Source organism: Carcharhinus amblyrhynchos, chromosome 8 (genome assembly GCF_965287045.1).
Source record: "Carcharhinus amblyrhynchos chromosome 8, sCarAmb.v2.hapA, whole genome shotgun sequence".
Lineage (NCBI taxonomy): Eukaryota > Metazoa > Chordata > Chondrichthyes > Carcharhiniformes > Carcharhinidae > Carcharhinus > Carcharhinus amblyrhynchos.
Genome location: NC_137331.1, coordinates 6,585,555 through 6,598,092, shown reverse-complemented (window position 1 = coordinate 6,598,092; position 12,538 = coordinate 6,585,555). Strand labels below are relative to the sequence as shown.

The 12,538-nt window shown below is 49.7% G+C and overlaps 1 protein-coding gene across 2 annotated transcripts in view; it reads left to right on the top strand.

Annotated features, from left to right (window-relative positions):
* enpp2 (ectonucleotide pyrophosphatase/phosphodiesterase 2) overlaps nt 1–12,538 on the top strand; it is a 108,048-nt gene that overhangs the window by 28,355 nt on the left and 67,155 nt on the right. For both annotated transcript variants that reach the window (XM_080193588.1, XM_080193587.1), the window contains exons 7-8: nt 3,003–3,100; nt 7,849–7,928. In XM_080193588.1, coding sequence (XP_080049714.1) covers nt 3,003–3,100; nt 7,849–7,928 — 178 coding nt within the window. The remainder of the gene's footprint in view (nt 1–3,002; nt 3,101–7,848; nt 7,929–12,538) is intronic.

Genomic DNA, 12,538 nt, shown 5'->3' with positions numbered 1-12,538 from the left:
AGATGGCCTACTCCTGCTCCTATTTCTTATGTTCTTAGTACAGTTTACCATGAGTTCACCACAAAAAAAATAAGCATTTTGAATCACAATGTCAATGCACCACCAATGAGAAACTTAATTTAGGTTTCTAAATGTCAATCAAAATATTACAAGTCTGTTTTTTTTATTTAGGTTGGGGTACAGTTGTTACTTCGTTATTCATTTTGTTTTGAAAAATGCATTTGCAACTTTTCAAAATGTGCATATTGGTGTCATAGCAACCAAATGATCCAGTTTAATTTTTGGACCTTTCTTGAAGCCTTGAAAATACATGCAATTAGCAGAAATTCTCAGTAATGACTAATTCATCCTGGAATAATGGGCATTATGTGGGTGAGGCAGGTTTCTAGCGCAGTGTTTATAGAACAAGTGCAAAACATTGCCGAAACTCATTGTGCTAAATGCAACTCGTGTTTAACATTCTGTGATCCTTTCCACCAGTTATGCTTCTATTGGGTAATCGTACTGAACAAAATAGCAAGACTGTGCAGCAAGTTGGCACGGTGGTTAGTAGTGCTGTCTCACAGCAGCAGGGACCCAGGTTCAATTCCGGCCTCGGGTCACTGTGCAGAGACTGCACATTCTCCCCGTGTCTGCGTGGGTTTCCTCCAGGTGCTCCGGTTTCCTCCCACAGTTCAAAGATTTGCGGCTTAGGTTGATTAGCTATGCTAAATTGATTCTAGTGTCAGGGGATTAGCAGGGTGGGGTTGTGGGAATAGGGCTTGGGTGGGATTGTGATTGGTGCAGTTTCGATGGGCCAAATGGCCTCCTTCTGCACTGTAGGGATTTTATGAAAGTCCAGTCCAGTAAAGCTGCTGATGAGAAGATCATATTGAACCTGTGTAAAACATTGGTTAGGCCTCAGCTGGAATATTGTGTTCATTCCTGGACATCAGGAGGAATGTCAAGACTTTAGAGAGGGTACAGAAGAGAATGTAGGATGGTATCCAGGGTGAGGATTATGTGGAGAGAGTGGAGAAGTGGGATTTGGTCTCTAAAGAGTAGAGAGAATTGGGAGGAGATTTGATCAAGGCATTCAAAATCATAGAAGGTTTTGATAGAGTAAATGAGAAGAAAAGACTGTTTTGAGTGGCAGAAAGGTTGATGGCCAGAAGATATGGGTTTAAAATAATTGACAGAATCAGAGAAGAGTCCGTGCAGAAGGAGGCCACTCAGCCCATCAAATCTGCACCGACAACAATCCCATCCAGACCCTATCCCTGTAACCCCATTTAGCCTGATAACCCCGACACTAAGGGGCAACTTACCTTGGTCAATCCACCTAACCCGCACTTCTTTGGACTATGGGAGGAAACCAATGCAGACATGGGGACATGCAAACATGCAAACTCCACAGACATGGTTATTGGGGAAGAGCAGGCAAGTTGACCTGATTGGATCGCTCCACCAAAGCATGATGGGCTGAATGTCCTGCTTCTGTGCTGTGTCATTCTAAGATAACTGATTACTGTATGCAGAATAACATGCACTTCTCTCCCAGGATAAAAAAGTACTTATCAAAACGTCATGCACAGTCAGACAGGTAAGGTAACTGGGAGAGGCTAAGTATTAGACCTATGATAGGTGGGTGAAGTGAGATATAGCAGCAGGTTGTAGACTATAAGCAACCCTCGCTTTCAGTTTGGATACGTCAATCTTTGTTTTGCAAATATAATGTTACCGATCTGCTTACCTATCTCATTAAAATCTACTATTCCATGCATAGTGAGTAGCATCCCTGCCTCTTGAGCTCAAATTCCACCTCAGGACCTGATGGCCAAGGAAGGGTGGCATGGTGGTACTGTGGTTAGCATTGTTGCCCCACAGTGCCAGGGACCCAGTTCGATTCCAGCCTTGGGTATTGTGTGGAGTTTCTCCACGGGCCGGCGTGGGTTTCCTCTGGGTGCTCCAGTTTCCTCCCACAGTCCAAAGATGTGCAGGTTAGGTGGATTGGCCATGCTAAATTGCCACTTGTTGTCCCAAGATGTGCAGGTTGGGTGGATTAGTCATAGCAAGTAAGCAGTGTTATGGGGATAGGGCAGAGGGGAGGACCTGGGTGAGATGCTCTTAAGGAGAGTTGGTACAGACTCGATGGGCTGAATAGTCCCTTTCTGCACTGTTGGGATCCTAAGGTTCTATAGAAGGCGCACCTGTAACATGGCCAAACAGGTTGAGTGTCAACCTGCAAGATCCTTCCAACATGTCAATGGTTGGCAGTAAGGATGGGAGAGACTCCTAGTGCACCAGTTGATGTGGGCAGAGAACTAGAAAAGAATTGAAAAGATTGTTCACAGAATGAATAGAGAAATTCCTTCCTTACATCGATCAATATAATGTAACCCCTAGTGTTTCTTGTAAATGAGTGTAACTACACAGAATCAAGTGGTTCATTGTTATAAGACAGATTGCAACTACAGTATCATTACTGTATAAGATGATAAAGATTATGGATAAGGTAGACGTGGAGCAGATGCTTTCTCTTCTGGGGCATTCTAGGACGAGAGGTCATAGTCTTAGGATAAGGGTTGGCAAATTTAAAACAGCGTTGAGGAGAAACTACTTCGCCCAAAGGGTTGTGAATTCGCTACCCCAGAGTGCGGTGGATGCCGGGACAGTGAGTAAATTTAAGGAGGAGTTAGACAGATTTTTAATTGGTCATGAAATGTTATGAGGAGGAGGCAGGAAAATGGGGGTGAGGACCATATCAGTCATGACTGAATGGCAGAGCAGACTCGATGGGCTGAATGGACTAATTCTGCTCCTAGATCTTACAAACTTACTAGTGATGATCTCTGAAGTTTAGTTCAGCTGTTTTTTATTCATGCTTTTACAGTTAGATGTTTTTGACATTTACAGAAGAAATGCTTAAGTATCATTGATTAATACTTGAAGTGGCTGAGTGTAGTAATATAACTTATTTTTATAGATCCCGTGCTTTAATGTTTACCCATTACACATTTTAGCTTCGTTCGTCCACCGCTGATCATTTTCTCCGTGGATGGGTTTCGAGCTTCATACATGAAGAAAGGAGCCAAGGTCATGCCCAACATTGAAAAATTAAGTAAGGATATTTCTAGAAAAACTTTCCTTTTTAATAATTTTCAGCCAGTGTGGTGACTGAAAGTATGTCGGCAATCTGTATTGGGATAGATTGGAGCAAATTCACATGGAGTGAGGTGGATGAATTTATGCTTGGGAGGTTCGGAGCAGCTTGTTTTGGAGAGGTCCTGTACATCTTACGATGTCCATTCAGAAACTCACTGGTGTAGATGATTTTCTCACTTTTTAAGGTGGTATTTGTCAGCAATTGGCGTCACGGCACAGTCACAATACAAATTAACACTACTTGTATAAATAGCCATCACGTTAAAATGGCGGCGCGGGCTCGTTGGGCCGAAGGGCCTGTTTCCTGTGCTGTGTTGTTCTTTGTACATACCTAGATCTTACACAGTTACTCTCCTAAACAACCATGACTCAAAAGATTCCTTCTAACCATATTAATAAATGTAAATATTTGAAACAGTAAATATTCATCAAGAAACATAGCTGTTTCACATAAATTCATATAAATGGATTTTAATATACAACTATGTGGGGGCAAGGGCCGAGTGGTATTATCGCTAGATCTTAATCCAGTAACCTAGCTAATGAGCTGAGGATCCGGGTTCGAATCCTGTCACGGCAGATGGCGGAATTTGAATTCAATTAAAAGAAATATCTGGGATCAAGAATCTACAGATAACCATGAAACCATTGACGGGAAAAACCCATCTGGTTTAAGGAAGGAAATTTGCCGTCCTTACCCAGTCTGGCTTACTCCAGACCCACAGCAAAGTGTTTGACTCTGAGGCAACTAAGGATGGACAATAAATGCAGTAAGAAGTCTGACAACACCAGGTTTAAGTCCAACCGATTTATTTGATAGTAAACTCACAAACCTGGTGTTGTCAGACTCCTTACTGTGTTTACCCCAGTCCAACGCCGGCACCTCCACATCAGTAAACGCTGGCCCAGCCAGTGGCGCCCATACCCCATTAAAGAATAAGAACAACTATTTACTGAATTAACAAATCTATAATGTTCTCACAGAGCGAAATAATTTTAAGGTAACGAAAGCAGAAAATGTCGGATAAACTCAGGAGATGCGGCAGCGTCAGCAAGAGAAAGACAGAGCTGATCAGCCATGAAATGTAACTCTGTTTCTCTCTCCACAGACGCTGCCAGACCTGCTGAGTTTTTCCAGCGTTTTCTGTTTCTGTTTCAGATTTGCAGTATTTTGCTCCTAATTAGTTTTAAGATGCCTGATTATACTTCCAAAGTTTGAAAAAGAAGCTTTATGAATAAAAAAAAGTTACTATTTGTTGGTAAACCCTGAAGCTCAGCCCCCTCAAGTATTTTCTTTGATTCTGCCACCTTGCTAAAACTGCTCAATTAAATCCAACTCATTTATGACTTCAGACAACTCCTTGAGATAATTCTCTGCGAGCAGAAATAATGTTTGAAAATACCAGTAAACGTAATGTAATTGCTTCAGGGCATTCAAAATCCCTTAAAAAAAAAACCGCGATGAATAAATTCTGAGTTGATTCGGACTGACTCCAGCACCATGAATGGTGCATTTTAAAAAGTGGGATCCTCTCCAAACTTAGTAAATCAGCTCTATTTATGCTATCAGAGTCTGTGAATCCAGATCACTTTTAATGGTGCCCTATCTATGGAAAGCAAAGTACTTCAAAGTGTCATGTTTGTCCTACCCACTCTCTCCCGGCCTCCACCTCTGAATGGTTTACCATTGAAAAATAATCAGCAACTCATGTAGATATCTGGGACAATCATAGGATAGAGGTTCAATGACACACGATGCAAAGCTCTTTACTGTGAGCACTCCAGCCAGGCAGCATTAAGTTCCACACCATTGTTCGGCGCGTATACCAAAAAGGCCCATTGGCAGGCACCAATTTTGTGGAACACAATCTCAGGAGATGGGCGTGTTTTGATTTGGAGACCCTCTCCCCTAACACCAACAGGTTAATTGTCCCTCACATCTGCCTCAATCAATCTGCTGTAAAGAGGAACGTTTCAGCTGATGATTAGTTTTCAAGCCTTACTCTTGTGAAACAACGAAAGCGCTTCCTTCTGTGCTGACAGCAGTCTGTCTCTCCAAGTGCCCAGAAAGGTCTGGCTGTTTTCCCTGGAAAATGATGGAAGTTTCCACGTGGGAAAGGGTTAATCCCATCAATGTAAATGTGTCCTCTGCCCTTTGGTTCTGACTGATTTACGCAAAGTAATATAACATTCGCAAGTCAAGTTAAACAAATCTGTGGTTTGAATCAAACCCTGTACTCTTTGAAACCTAAAAATAACACAAGCTGTTGGAGAAAATAGAACCCTTCTGTTTCCACAGTGACGGCATAAAAACGTCTTATATTTTATTTGGTACAGAGCTGATTCCCTCAGAGTAACGATTTTATTGTGACTACTTAAAATATTGCAGGATTCAAGGAGCTTATACAGACACAATAAAGGTAGACTCTGACCTATGCAACCGTGTAAGATAGATGTTATTGACTTGGGCTGTCTGTTTGACGTCTCTCCTGATTTTTATTTCAATTGACTTCAACAGAAATGCAAAGCAGGAGAGACGTAAGATGTGTTGCTGATCCCTCCTCACCATCTAAGGCCCCGAAGCCTTCTTCCAACTGAAAGCAGTGATTTACTTGTACTTTTTTCAATTTAGTCCACTGTATTCGCTATTCATGGTGAGGTCTTCTCTACAGTGAGGAGATCAAATGTACAATGGTGTGGTTCTGGGCTGGAGGAGGCGGCAGAGGTGGTGGGGTGGGGTGGGGTGGGGTGGGGTGGGGTGGGGTGGGTTGGGGTGAGGTGGGGTGGGGTGGATCATTTTGTGGAACACCTCCATTCAATCCACAGAATGAGCCTCAGATTTAGCTCTTTATTTTAGTTCTTCACTTTGCTCCCTCTCTGATCTTTCTGTCCATGGCCTGCTACAGTGTGGAGATGCCAGCGTTGAACTGGGTAAAAAGAGAAAGAAGTCTCACAACACCAGCTTAAAGTCCAACAGGTTTATTTGTAGCAAATGCCACAAGCTTTCGGAACAGGCTATCCCTTCATCAGGTGGGTGGGAGTCCTGATCACAAACAGAGCATATAAAGACACAAACTCAATTTACATGAATAATGATTGGAATATGAGTCTTTAAGATTTGATTAGCTGTAAAGGTACAGACAATGTGAGTGGAGAGAGCATTAAGCACAGGTTAAAGGGATGTGTATTGTTTCCAGACATGAAAGTTAGTGAGATTTTGCAAGCCCAGGCAAGTTGTGTGGGTTACAGGTAGTGTGACAGATAGGGTACATTGGGGAGAGCATGCAGGCGCTACGACTACGGATGAATGAACACCACTCGACAATCACCAGGCAAGACTGTTCTCTTCCTGTTGTCGAACACTTCAGCGGTCACGGGCATTCAGCCTCTGATCTTCGGGTGGGCGTTCTCCAAGGTGGCCTTCACGACACACAACAGTGCAGAGTCGCTGAGCAGAGACTGATAGCCAAGTTCTGCACACATGAGGATGGCCTCAACTGGGATCTTGGGTTCATGTCACACTATCTGTAAACCCCACAACTTGCCTGGGCATGCAAAATCTCACTTACTGTCCTGTCTGGAAACAATACACATCCCTTTAACCTGTGCTTAATGCTCTCGCAACTCACGCTGTACATTTAAAGACTTGATTAGCTGTAAAGACTCGCATTCCAATCATTATTCATGTAAATCGAGTTTGTGTTTTTGTGCCCTGTCTGTGATCAGAACTCCCACCCACCTGACAAAAGGATAGCCTGTTCCGAAAGCGAGTGGTGTTTGCTACAAACAAACCTGTTGGACTTTAAGCTGCTGTTGTGAGATTTCTCTCTGCTACAGTGTTCCAATGATGCTCAACGTAGCCCATGGAACAGCATCTCATCTTCAATTTTCTCTGCTTCTTTTGTTGCCTTGTTTCTTTCTTTAGCTCTTCACGTTGCGTTCGGATAACTGCTTTATTCACGCCTCATCTGTTTCCTTTACTATACTCATTACCATTGGTTTTTGCATCAAGGAATCTTTAGTTATTTAATCTCTGCTGCCCTCCACATTATCATCGAGTACATTTTATCTGCCCTGGCCTAAATTCCACAGGCTTAAAAAACTCTTACATTTCAAACTTCCTTCAAACCTGGTGAAAGGTCATTGACCTGAAATGTTAACTCTGTTTCTGTCTTCTGCCTGACCTGCTGAATCTAGTATTTTTTTGTTGAAATTTCAAATTTCCTGCATTCATAGTAATTTGCGTTGGTATTGGCATGCTGATTGGCCATCATCTGCTTTAGAATATTGTCCAAAGTTAAGGTCTATCCATGAATTAGCGAGTGGATAGTTACTTACATTAATACAGCACGGTAAATGTTTTGCATATTCATTTTCTTGATACCCCTCATTTCCACTGTCATAAGGTTTGGGTTTTACATGGAATGACCAACCTGTCATTTAATGAATTCCAGATGTGTACCTCTTGCCTTCATCCGAATCTGTATGAGCTCTGTAGCATGATTGATAAATGAATCCAGATGTATGAATTCAAATGAAACTGAATTTTTAATGTGCAAATTGCTAATTTCAGAGAACTGCATATCAAATTTAAGTGACGTATCATGGCTTATAAAGACATCACACGTTTTTTTCCCGTAACAGTCATTGCATCAATGTTGCAACACACTTTTCTGCTGATGTTAACAAACTTCTTTGTTTTAGGATCTTGTGGAACTCATGCCCCCTACATGAGGCCAGTATATCCGACAAAAACCTTCCCAAATATGTACACCCTTGCTACTGTAAGTTCCATTTTGTATCACCAGCTGTGTTTGCAACATGCATTTTAACAGGAAGCCAGATTCTTTACCTGTTGACAAGTGAATGGCTTTACTAACAGCGTGCTTGAATTCAAATTGATGGAGGTGTGTGTGTACTTTTGTATGACACAGACTGTTCCTTTCATGTTGTGTATGAAATGGTGGTCATTCACATGTAGATGTATGCACTGCATGGTGTGACATGGGGATCTTATAGAGACATATAAGATAATGAAGGGGATGGATAGGGTAGAGGTAGAGAGATTCTTCCCGCTTAGAAAGGATAACAGGACTCGAGGGCACAGCCTCAAAGTAAGGGGGTGCTAGTTTAGATCGGAGTTGAGGAGGAACTTCTTCACTCAAAGGGTGGTGAATCTCTGGAATTCTCTGCCCGTTGAAGTGGTGGAGGCTACCTCGCTAAATATATTTAAGTCACGGGTAGATAGGTTTCTGATCGATAAGGGAATTAAGGGTTATGGGGAGAAAGCGGGAAAGTGGAACTGATCCACTTCAGATCAGCCATGATCTTATTGAATGGCGGGGCAGACTCGAAGGGCTAGATGGCCTACTCCTGCTCCTATTTCTTATGTTCTTATGTGCTCAGAAAATCTCAAGTGTGCCAATTTTGTCAATATAATTTGAGGCAGTAAAGGAAACTCTTCAATTTGCACAGCGTTCTTGGGAATGGGAGATGGAAAACACAAATTCAGGCCGCGATTCTCCCGAAAGTGCTGAATAGGCAGGAAATTGTTCTAAATCCCGATTGTTCTGACAGTTCAGCTTCTCACCCCAATCTCCGCACTCTGTGCGCTGAAGAGGATCCAGTCAGAAACCTCATTAAAAACTCAGGCGGTTGGGGCCTGTTTGCGTCAGAGATTGACAGTGCTGGAACTCTGTTTCTGTGCAGTGGCTCCGATCTGACAGACTCCCCGTTTGCTGGCCAGCTCGATCACTGGCCAGCCTGGGACCCCTGCAGTGCTGCCCCTCCAGCACCCCCCCACGGCGCGATCCTAGGCAGATTCCCCCCCCAACCAGGGTCAAACCCTCGGAGGCAGATTCCGCCCCCCTCCCCCCCACCCCGCAGCTCATCCCAGTCGCTGCCTTCCTTCCATCCCAGATCGATCCTGTCTGCAGAGTGACAGTGGGAACCCCCCACCCCACACCCACCCCCCACCCCCATCCCTACCCCCCCCACCCCCCATCCCTACCCCCCCCACCCCCACCCCCCCATCCCTACCTCCCCCACCCCCCATCCCTACCTCCCCCACCCCCATCCCTTACCCCCCTTACCCCTCCACCCCATCCCTTACCCCCCCCACCCCCCCCACCCCCACCCCCACCCCTTACCCCCATCCCTTACCCCCCCACCACCCCCACCCCCACCCCCACCCCTTACCCCCCCACCCCCCCACCCCCATCCCTTACCCCCCCACCACCCCCACCCCTTACCCCCCCAACCCAACCCCACCCCTACCCCATCCCCTCCCCACCCCTACCCCCATCCCCACCCCTACCCTACCCTCCCCTCCCCCCCATCCCCACTCCCACCCTCCCACCCCACCACCCTACCCCCACCCCCCACCCCCAACCCCCCCCACCCCTAATCTACCCCACATCCCCACCCCCACCCTACCCCCACCCCCACCCCCCCAACCCCACCCCTACCCCCATCACTACCCCCCAACCCCACCCCCTCACCCCCACCCCCATCCCCACCCTACCCCCCCATCCCCACTCCCACCCCACCACCCTACCCCCCACCCCTACCCCCAGCCCCCACCCCCACCCCCCCACCCCTAATCTACCCCACATCCCACCCCCACCCTACCCCCATTCCCACCCCCCCACCTCCACCCTACCCCCCATCCCCACCCCCACCCTACCCCCATTCCCACCTCCACCCTACCCCCCATCCCCACCCCCACCCTACCCCCATTCCCACCCCCCACCTCCACCCTACCCCCCATCCCCACCCCACCCTACCCCCCATCCCCACCCCTACCCCACCCTACCCCCCCATCCCCACCCCTACCCCACCCTACCCCCCCATCCCCTACCCCCCCATCCCCACCCCCCCATCCCTACCCCCCCATCCCCACCCCCCCACCCCCACCCCCATCCCCACCATCCCCACTCCACCCCACCACCCTACCCCCCCACCCCTACCCCCCCACCCCTACCCCCAGCCCCCACCCCAACCCCCCCCACCCCTAATCTACCCCACATCCCCACCCCCACCCACCCCCATCCCTTACCCCCCCCACCCATCCCTTACCCCCCTTACCCCCCCACCCCTACCCCCCCATCCCTACCCCCCCATCCCTACCCCCCCAACCCCACCCCTACCCCCATCACTACCCCCCAACCCCATCCCCCCATCCCCACCCCCCACCCCCATCCCCACCCCCATCCCCACTCCCACCCCACCACCCTACCCCCACCCCTAATCTACCCCCCATACCCACCCCCACCCACCCACCCCCCCCACCCCCACCCCACCCACCCCACCCTTACCCCCCTTACCCCCCACCCCCATCCCCACCCCCATCCCTTACCCCCCCCACCACCCCCACCCCATCCCTATCCCTTACCCACCCCACCCCACCCCCACCCCTATCCCTTACCCCTATCCCTTACCCACCCCACCCCACCCCCACCCCTTACCTCCCCCACCCCCTACCCCCCACACCCCACCCCCACCCCCATCCCTACCTCCCCCACCCCCACCCCCCCCACCCCCATCCCTTACCCCCCCCCACCCCCACCCCCCCACCCCCACCACCCCCCACCCCCATCCCTTACCCCCCTTACCCCCCCATCCCTTACCCCCCCCACCCCCACCCCCCCCCACCCCCACCCCACCCCCCAACCCTACCCCCCCAACCCAACCCAACCCCACCCCTACCCCCATCCCATCCCCACCCCCATCCCATCCCCACCCCTACCCCCATCCCTCCCCTCCCCACCCCTACCTACGCCCCCCATCCCCACCCTACCCTACCTACCCCCCCCATCCCCACCCCTACCCTACCCTCCCCTCCCCCCATCCCCACTCCCACCCTCCCACCCCACCACCCTACCCCCACCCCCCCACCCCCAACCCCCCCCCACCCCTAATCTACCCCACATCCCCACCCCCACCCTACCCCCCATTCCCACCCCCCCACCCTACCCCCCATCCCCACCCCTACCCTACCCCCCCACCCCTACCCCCCAACCCCACCCCTACCCCCATCCCCACCCCCCCACCCCCATCCCCACCCTACCCCCCCCACCCCCATCCCCACCCTACCCCCCCCATCCCACTCCCACCCTCCCACCCCACCACCCTACTCCCCCCCACCCCCACCCCACCACCCTACCCCCCCACCCCCACCCCACCACCCTACCCCCCCCACCCCTAACCTACCCCCCATCCCCACCCCCCCACCCCCCCCACCCCAATCCCCCCCACCCCCCCCACCCCAATCCCCCCCACCCCCCCACCCCAATCCCCCCCACCCCCCCCACCCCAATCCCCCCCACCCCCCCCACCCCAATCCCCCCCACCCCCCCCACCCAATCCCCCCCACCCACCCATCCCCCCCCACCCCCCCACCCCCCCCACCCCAATCCCCCCACCCATCCCCACCCCCCCCCCACCCCCCACCCCATCCCTACCCCCCACCCCATCCCTACCCCCCCCCACCCCCCCCACCCATCCCTACCCCCCCCCCACCCCCATAAGAACATAAGAAATAGGAGCAGGAGTAGGCCATCTAGCCCTTCGAGCCTGCCCCGCCATTCAATAAGATCATGGCTGATCTGAAGTGGATCAGTTCCACTTTCCCGCTTTCTCCCCATAACCCTTAATTCCCTTGTCTGTCAGAAACCTATCTACCTGTGACTTAAATATATTTAGCGAGGTAGCCTCCACCACTTCAACGGGCAGAGAATTCCAGAGATTCACCACCCTTTGAGTGAAGAAGTTCCTCCTCAACTCTGATCTAAACTGCCCCCCCCCCCATACTTTGAGGCTATGCCCTCTAGTCCTACTATCCTTTCTAAGCGGGAAGAATCTCTCCACCTCTACCCTATCCATCCCCTTCATTATCTTATATGTCTCTATAAGATCCCCCGCCCCGAGCCTTCTAAACTCCAACGAGTACAGACCCAGTCTATTCAGTCTCTCTTCATAGGCCAACCCCCCTCATCTCCGGTATCAGCCTAATGAACCTTCTTAGCCTTTTCTTCCAGCTGACAGACCTGTTGCTTTGTCTCTGGTGTTTTTTCATTTGTCTCTTTTTGCTCTGATTGCTGCCACTGGTCCCTGCTGTGAGGATGCGTTAGGCTTAGTTATGATAACTTTCGTGTTGGATAGAGCGCATACGGGGTACCAACATACCGGAGACTTGCAGGCACCCCTGGTGTCATGCTGCCTTCTGCAGTTTATAGCTTCAGCGAGATAGTTATTGGATGAAAAACTGTTCAGAATGGTGATCTGGAGATTTGCTTTTTTTTAAAATGACACATATTACCCTGGGGACTAGTGGGGCAAATATGTGGAATTATGGGGATAGAGACCTGGGTAAGGGTGGTCTGAAGGAGACCAT